Source organism: Nannospalax galili, unplaced genomic scaffold, assembly GCF_000622305.1.
Source record: "Nannospalax galili isolate Female #2095 unplaced genomic scaffold, S.galili_v1.0 scaffold315, whole genome shotgun sequence".
Classification (NCBI taxonomy): Eukaryota; Metazoa; Chordata; class Mammalia; order Rodentia; family Spalacidae; genus Nannospalax; species Nannospalax galili.
In genome coordinates this window covers 239,804-248,670 of record NW_008336851.1, presented here as the reverse complement: position 1 = coordinate 248,670, position 8,867 = coordinate 239,804, and the positions used below count along the sequence as shown (strand labels likewise).

General features: G+C 47.4%; 1 protein-coding gene across 1 annotated transcript in view; it reads right to left on the bottom strand.

The window, feature by feature from the left end:
• Positions 1–5,881, bottom strand: part of Eif2b5 (eukaryotic translation initiation factor 2B subunit epsilon) — an 11,845-nt gene extending 5,964 nt beyond the window's left edge. Inside the window, exons 1-8 of the mRNA XM_008831266.3 lie at positions 5,620–5,881; positions 4,614–4,738; positions 3,183–3,368; positions 2,914–3,091; positions 2,744–2,824; positions 1,882–1,959; positions 1,308–1,620; positions 280–425 (exon numbers count right to left, since the gene is read on the bottom strand). Of these exons, the coding sequence (XP_008829488.1) occupies positions 280–425; positions 1,308–1,620; positions 1,882–1,959; positions 2,744–2,824; positions 2,914–3,091; positions 3,183–3,368; positions 4,614–4,738; positions 5,620–5,805 (1,293 nt within the window). The 5' untranslated portion in view covers positions 5,806–5,881. The remainder of the gene's footprint in view (positions 1–279; positions 426–1,307; positions 1,621–1,881; positions 1,960–2,743; positions 2,825–2,913; positions 3,092–3,182; positions 3,369–4,613; positions 4,739–5,619) is intronic.
• Positions 5,882–8,867: the final 2,986 nt, after the last annotated feature.

Here is an 8,867-nt window from a genome sequence, read left to right as displayed (position 1 = left end):
TGTCGGATCCCCTGGAACTGGAGTTATGGACAGTTGTTAGCTACCATGTGGGTGCTGGGATTCGAACCCAGGTCTTCTGCAAGAACAGCCAGTGTTCTTAACCACTGAGTCATCTCTCCAGCCCCGTTTTCATTTTTTTAACTATGCTGAGAAGGTAAATAAAACCAGTGGTTTTGGACCCTCATTGCAGGCTAATTTATGGGTCAAAATACAGTCCCTTTTGACTTGGCATAATCACTATTCAATTCAAGGCTTCTGCATAGTATGGAGAGGTCTTACCTGAGAAGTAAGGACAGAGTGTGGCTTCAGTGTAACTCGTTCCTTGACCTCAGCATTGTCACAGAGCACAGACTGGTAGATTTGTGCTCCATCTGCCACTCGAACACCCTGCCACAGGTAGGCCCGGTCCAGCACCACGTTATCACCTGACTCAAAATGAGAAGGATTCCTGGTAACTCAGGGCTCCACCTCTATACTGAGCCCTTAATGGAGGATGAGGCTGACTGACACCAGACCAGCTCCCACCTAGCACTGTTGCCCCATCTACCAATCATTAGAAATACCCATTCACTCTCCATGTCAGCCCTAAGAACAAAACATTGCTCACCCTGGTCACCCTCTACTAAGTTTACAATTATACACCATAATATGGATAAAGGACCTGAAAATCAGGCAGAGAATAGTGGCACACATGCTTTTAATCCCAGCACTTCAGAGGCAGATGGATCTCTCCAAGTTCCATCCATTTATAAATAAATAAATAAGGCTGGGTGTGGTGGTGCATGCCTTTAATCCCAGCACCCGGGAGGCAGAGTCGGGTGGATCTCTGTGAGTTCCAGGACAGCTGGGGCTACAGGGAGACCCTGTCTCAAAAAAGACCAAAAAAATGGGGGGGGGGTCTTTTTTGAGACAGGGTCTCCCTGTAGTCCCAGCTGTCCTGGAACTCGCTATGTAGACCAGGCTGGCCTTGAACTCACAAAGATCTGCCTGCCTCTGCCTCCCGTGTGCTAGGATTAAAGGCGTGCACCACCATGCCTGGCTAGAAGTATCATATTTTTAATAAAAGTAAATTATTAAGAGGCAAACCAAAACCAGAAGTTATGTAAAAAGAACACTGGGTGGGGTGTGGTGGTGCACACCTTTACTCCCAAAACTGTGGCTCCCCCAGGATCCTTTCTTAAGGTAGCCACTTTAGTTCCTTATTTATTCACAAAGACCATCCCTTATTTGTGGTATTATCCAAGTCTCCAACTTCCACCCAGTTCATGTCCACAGGACAATTAGCTGGATTCCCCAGCTGTGCTCACCAATGTGGCAGTTAGGGCCAATGACACTATTGGTGATGGAGCAGTTGCTGCCAATTACAGTGCCAGCTCCCAAGAGGACATTTTCCTCAAGGATGCTGCCATGGCCCAGGCTGACTTCAGGCCCTCGGTAGATGTTGTGTCGGGAATGAGTGTAGTTCTGCATGGTGCTGTCAGTGAAGTTCACTTCCGGAGTAAGAGGGTAGACCCATCGGCGGATGACATCAGCACAGACAGCTGAGTACATGTGTAGGTTGGAGACCCGGGCACCATATTCCCTAGTTGCCACATGTAAGTGGATCTGGTTTCCTAGGATCTAAATGAAGAGAAAGGGAGATCGCCCCAACAAGTGAAACAGTAAGACAATCTCCAAGTAGAACACCTTTTCTAAACAGTTTCATTTCCCCCGACTCACCGTAACCATCTTAAGTGCCTGAGAGTTTTCTTTACAGACTGTTTCTCCCAGCCTGGTGGCTATTTCCCTCCCTTTTTAAAGCTTAAAGGGGACCAAAAGTTATCAGAGTGAGGTAAAACCACAGCCCTTTCCTCTAAAGTGGTTTTGGAAGCTCCTTCTCACCTCCTCATTCACTAACAGGCCTCGCACAAAATCATCTCGAGTTTGGTAGTCAAAATTGTCTGTGAAGAGTTGAGCTACCTGTGGGGGGAAATGAGGTGTGCTAAGGTTTAGTGCTATTTCAGGAAACAAAGAAAAATCCCACAGATCAATCAAACCTATGGTAATTGGCTAAAGAACAAAATCCAAAAACTTAAGCCAGGTGTGATAGCACACACCTTTAGTCCCAGCAGAAGTAGGCAGGTCTTTGTGAGCTTGTGGCCAGCCTCATCTACATAGTAAGTTCCAGGCAAGCCAAGGCTACTTAGTGAAACCCTGGGGGACCGGGGCTTGCTAAAACCCAAAGACTTGGTTCCCAATGTACTGGAACAGTATCCCTTTGCTATATGACAGACTGTTAAAAAGAGGGAGGATAATGCCAGGTGTGGTGGCACGCCTTTAATCCCAGCACTCCAGAGGCAGAGGCAGGCAGATCTCTTTGAGTTCAAGGCCAGCCTGGTCTACATAGTGAGTTCCAGGCCAGCTACAGGGAGACCCTGTCTCAAAAAGACCAAAAAAAAAAAAAAAAAAAAAGGGGGGAAAAAAATCCCCGGCCCAGTAAAGGGAAAAATAAATTGGAAAAGTTTTTTTTTTTTGAATTGGTCAGCACTCAGGAAGCAGAGGCAGGAGCTCTGTGAGTTCAAAGTCAGCCTGGTCTACATAGTGAGTTCCAGGTCACCTGGGGCTACAGGGAGACCCTGTCAAAAAAAACAAAAAAAAAAAAAAAAAAAAGAGGGAGGATAAATATACCCTGGCCATGTAAGGGGATAATAGATTCGTAAGAGTTCTATTCTTTGAATATGTCGCCCTGTTCTGTAGAATTCACCTGAGGAGAACAGATGCTTATATGACAATCCAATAAATCATATCGAATCTCCACTCCATCTCCACTGCCCTGGAACAGGCTCTGTGGGGAGAAGTCACAAAGGCTTTAATTTATCTGTCCTCTAGATGCTTACTACTTTCTCACCTGGAGTCCCCCAGATATCTACTCACCAAAGGGAAGGAAAAACGCCGGAGGCCCTGGGTCTTCTGGAAATGTAGAATCTGGTTTGTGGTACTATCCACGGCTACCACCATGTTGTCCTCATGGCACCGAGTCGGGTGGCTGGGGGATGACTCTTTGAAGATCATTGTCATCACAGACACATTTTTTTCTAGCTTCCTTCTCAACCTATAAAGGACAGGAGGGAGAGGGATATAAAAGAGTAGTCTTAGGTCTCTGCTGGTCCCTAACTCTTGTCTGTCATTTTTCCCACCCTGACCTGTGTTCCTCCAGGGCTTTGGTAATATTAATGTTTGAGATGACATCTCCATATACTAGAAGAAAGTCAGAGCGCACCAAGGCCTTGGCATCAACATCACGGAGGACATCTCCTAGTGACCGATATAGTTCTGATGTGATAATTCGAACAGCATTGAGGGACATAGAATGGCACCACTTGGATTTCCTATAAGAAAGGTAACGAGAGGCACAAGTAAAGTAAGCAGATCACTCAGACCTTATTTACAACCCCCTTCGGCATTCGTACTTCTCCAAGGCCTTTTGGGTTCCTGCCAGCGTCCTCAACTTCAAAGAGATTTATGAACTACAATTAATGCTTTCAGCACCTCCTGTCACCATTTTTACGTGTTAAAGAAATGTAGTTATTTCCTCTCCCTACCTTGATTCCTGCCCCTGAATTTGAGTTTTAAACTCAAAATCTCGCTGAAACCTAGGGTATAAAAGTACTCTGGGAGCCGGGCGTGGTGGCACACCTTTAATCCCAGTACTTGGGAGGCAGAGGCAGGCAGATCTCTGTGAGTTCAAGGCCAGCTGGGGCTACAAGGAGACCATGACTCAAAAGACCAAAAAAAAAAGCTCTGGGAACACACTTTTCTTAAAAAGTATTTTATATTTTATTTAGCTGGGTGTGGTGGTGCACGCCTTTAGTCCCAGCACTTGGGAGGCAGAGGCAGGCGGATCTCTGTGAGTTTGAGGCCAGCCTGGTCTACATAGAGTTTCAGGCCAGCTGGGGCTACAGGGAGACCCTGTCTCAAAAAAAGACAAAAAAAAATATTATTTATTATTTTAATTTATGTGTATGAGTGTACTGCCTGCATGTGTGTGAATGCACTAGCGTGCGCCACCACACCCAACCTGAACACACTTTCCATGCCACCTTTCTTGTTCTGAAGTCTCTATCAAATTGAAGAGTTGTATTATGGAAATCGTGCTAATATACTGGTCTTTATTTCCTAAATGCCCACAGATTCTAAGATTTCAAAAGACATTTGTTACGGACTTACTATAGGCTTGACACTAAGGTAGGCAATGGAAATGCAAGGATAAAGTACTCATTCTTACCCTTAAGCATCACAACAATGTTTGGAAATTCAGTGGAAAAACAAAGATATTATTCTAGTAATTATACACTGGAGCCATTAAATAAAAATCAAAACCCATGGTACCAAACTCTGTAAGATTCAGAAGACCTCACGTTGTACTTTTTCTGTCATAGAAACCTCAAAATGGACAGGCTCAGGACAGGCTCTAGCAACTCCATGAAGAGTGAAGAAAATACCTTAGACCTTACATGGGATCTGAGTAGACACATTTTTTTTCTCTCTTCACATCTGCTTTACTTTGTCAGATCCATCCTGAGAAAACTGGAGAAAGATAGTGAAACACGGAAAGAAAAGCTTCAGAGCCTTACAGTAAATGTTCTTTGATCTGAGTAGCCTTCCAGCAGCAAAAGACAAAGGTTTCCTGTACACCAGTGGCAGTCAGGAATTCCAGAGTGTAGTCAATTAGTGCCACATTGGCCAGGGGCAAGAGGACCTACAGGGCAGGATATGAAAAAAGTTTGAGGTCTTCAATCCATGAGGGTCCTTTGGGTACTCCACCGCAACAAGAATTTTCACTACAGTGTTTCCAAACACTACAGTTTGCTTTATCTTTTCTATTCTAAGATAAGCAGCATCCTGTTTTTGATGTTCATGGAATGCTCTAAGGTTCAGTCTGAAGTACTGGGATTTAGGCTTAGTAAACACATGTATCAGACACAAATATGCTCTAGAAGACTGGTGCTGGCAAACTGTTAGCATTCAGTCATATTTCCAGTCTTCTAAGCACTTCTTCCCCACATACTTTCCTTCCATTATTACATTATGGGCAGCCACTGGATCACAGCTCCCTCTATTTGGGTGAACAGGGGTTACTTGATGACAAAGGAGTCCCCAAGCCCAAGCCCAATTTCCTGTTGTCTAGATAATTCAGAGATTGATGGCAATTAGTCACTGAACCCACTGGGTCCTCCTTCCGACAGATATGGCAATGGCTGTCACTAAAACCTGGAAGGAAAAAGCGCACACACCAGCCTGAGATCCAGCCTGTTCTCTTTTAGGCATACTACCTTCCTTTTTTCTGAAGCTATTCCTTTCTAACTAAGCACCTCTCTTCGGCAAGGTTAAAGGCAGCGGAGACCGCTCTTGAGCTACTAAAACCCGAGGGAGGGCTTCTCCATGACTCCCAAAGCTGGGTGGACAGCCCTGCGAACAGTGCTCGGCACTGGGTCAGTCACCCTCCACCTTTTCGGGAACCAGGTAAACCCGACTTTAGGCTAACTTCCAGAGCATGCTTCACTAACCGGCCGCAGCGGTAACTTGCTGCAACGCCGCCACCCTCCGGGCCCGCTGGCCGCTCGCGTGTCGGGCGCTCACCCGAGGCTGGTCCTTGGAGATGGGGAAGAAGCGGCGGTTGAAGCTATCAGCCACCAGAACTGCCTGGAGCGGCGGCGGAGGCTCCTCCTCCGCCCCTCGGGCTCCCCCGCCGGATCCCGGCCCGCTGCCGCGCTTGCTTACTCGACTAGCCGTGGCACCCGGTGCCTCCGCGACAGTGGCCGCCATTTTCCCTCGCAGCCCCCACTTCCGCTGGGAAGTCGGCACCGCAAGCAGTTGGGGACAAAAAGAACTCTGCAGCTAAGCGTGGGGAGGAGCTGAAGAAGGAGGAGTGCGCATGCGCATACCCAGGCGGTCCGGCCCCCAAGAGTAGGAAGGAGCTGAAGAAGGAGGAGTGCGCATGGCTTGCCTAGGCGTTCCCCGGGTGGGCGGTTTGAACGCAGTACGCAGCTGCAGCGGTCGCTGGTGGAGCTGGCGCAGTGTAAGGATGGCATTGGACTGTCAGCAAGTCGTGTCGTCGTCATCGTCGTCGTGTCCCCACCCCCCCCTTCCCCCGGCCCGTGAAGGAACCTGATCCATGTAGGATCTTTAATCGTACATCAGTTCCCTGGCCCAAAGCATATTAAAAATTGTAGTTCTAGCCGCTGCGCGCTGGCCCGCGCCTTCAATCCCAGCACTTCGGAAGGCAGAGACAGGCGGTCTCTCTGTGAGATCGAGGCCAACCTGGTCTGCAAAGTGAGTTCCAGGCCAGCTGGGAGCTACAGGGAGACTCTGTCTCAAAAAGATCTAAATAGGGGCTGGAGAGATGGTTCAGCAGTTAAGAGCACTGGCTGCCCTTGGAGAGGACCCGGGTTCGATCCCAGCTAACAACGTCAGATTGCAATGGCTGCCATTAAAACCCGGTTTTAGGGGCTCTGACCCCCTCTTCTGACTTCCGTAGGCATTGCGCAACAGGGGTGCCCTTACATACATGCAGACAATATACTCATACACATAACAAAATATAAAATATAAAAAGACCTAAATAAATGAATAAATAGATAAATTAGTAAATAAGTAAAATTGTAGTTCTCCACATGCATTCTAGCCATCGGATGGAGTCTGACTGCTGGATCCGAGTTAGACATCTCCTCCCCTAGGGAACTCCCGATTTGCCTAAGGACAGGAACTGGAGGGAGAATGGTAATTTGAACATCCTCTGTTTGTGGGCCAGGTATCTACCACACAAGCACCCACCACTTTTTTTTTTTTTTCTTTTTTCTTTTTTAACAGTGCTGGAAACACAGCATAGGACAGTAGACATTTCTTGACCTCTTAGAGCAGGAAGTACACCCAGCTAATGAGTGGAAAAACTGGTACTGGAACTCCTAATTGACTTCATAGTTCCACAAACTTCCTACCAATTTATATGGGGATAACGATGATTTTTTTATGTGTCTTGCTCAACCTATCAGACTACACTGTGACTTAAGCAGTGTGGAGATGGAGGGGGATCCAAAAACACCTGTAAATTGAGTAGGACTGGAGCCATGTAGCAAGCTTCCCAGGCTGGCCAGACAAAGACTTCACGGGGCAGGTTTTGGGGAAAGAAGTCCTGGCCACAGCGTATAAACCAAGCTTAAGGTAGACGGAACGATGCCAAGCAACCTGGGTGTCAGGGGAAAACACTTCAGCAAGTAAACGTGCTCTTTCTACGCAGGAATACCGAAGGCATGAGCAGTCTGCTCCCACCTCTGAGTTGGTTTAGAGTTCTCTTGGCAGAGTTGTTTCCATTTGTTTCCCATTTTCCCTTACACTTAGGAACCTCATGGAACCCAGGAGCCTGTCATTTCTTTCCTTACTGCTGATGAGGGTGCTATGAGAAAAACATTTGCCTTTGGAAAATTTATATTAGAGAGGGAAAGTAGGAAAAAACTCAGTAGGCACACCACAGTATGGGGGGCATGTGCTGGTAACCTAGCACTGGAGAGGCTGAGACAGGACTATTAGAGCTGGAGGCCAGCCTGAGAGACCTTGTCTCCGAAAACAAGTAAGCAAACACATCAACAACATATGTACATTCTTGAGGACTGTTTGGTTACCCTAGGAATCTACAGACCGAAAAGAAAGAAAAAAGGAATTCAATAAGATTAGTAAATTGAGCTGGACAGGGTAGAGCATGCCTTTAATCTCAGCGCTAGGGAGGCAGAAGCAGGCATAGCCTAGTCTACATAATGAGTTCCAGGTCACCTGTGGCTGGTTACAGGGAGATTCTGTCTGAAAAAATAAAAATTACTAAGTGCGCACTTTACTGCGTCCCCTGTCACTCTGGAGGGGTCTATCTAGGATCCCATGGTAGAAGAGTCTCGTGTTCACAGCATTTAGAATAGCATCTACAACATATATAAAATAGAATTTGTAATATTGTAGCCAGGTATGGTAGAGCATGCCTTTAGTCCCAGCACTCGAGAGGCAGAGGCAGGTGGATCTCTGTGAGTTCAAGGCCAAGCTGGTCTACATAGGGCACTCCAGGCCTGCTGAGGCTACAGGGAGGCCCTGTCTCAAAAAGACCAAAAACAAGAATTTCTAATACTGTCATAAAAGCAGCTGAGAGAATAGGGTCTCTCCTCTAAGCATCTCCCATAGGGGGAACATTCCTGGGGCCAGGCGAGGTTCAGCACTGTCATTAGGAGTGGTTGTCCTGGGTGAGGGGGTGTTACCCGGATGTTCCTGATAAGCCATGGTCCCACCTCCTTCCCACACTCTGGGGAAGAGTCAAGCCCATTAAGGGGTGGAGCCACCACCATATTGGACATGGGCAAAGTGGCTGAGCAAGAGAGACAGGGATGCATACATTTCAAATATGAAAAAGGAAAAGCCTATAAGAACCCATGGTTTTGTAGGTCACCCCCTCCCAAATGTCATATAAAGTATATAAAATCTAAATAGACTGGCTGTGCTGCATAGCTTTAGTGTCAACTTGACACACCTGGGTTGAGGGAGCTTCAGTTGGGAATTTCCTCTATTGGACTGGCCTGTGGCCATGTCTGAGGGTCATCTTCTTGATGAGTGATGTGGGAGGGCCCAGCCCACTGTGGGTGGTGCCACCCCTGGGCAGGTGGGCCTGTGTTGCATAAGAAAGCAGGCTGAGTAGGGGCCAGGGGAGCAAGCTAGTAAGCAGTGTTCCTCCATGGCCTGTGCTCCAGCTCCTGCCTCCAGGTTCCTGCGCTGAGTTCCTACCTTGGGCTCCCCGATGAACTGTGACCCGGGAGGTGTAAGATAAATAAACCCTTTCCTCCCCAAGTTGGTAG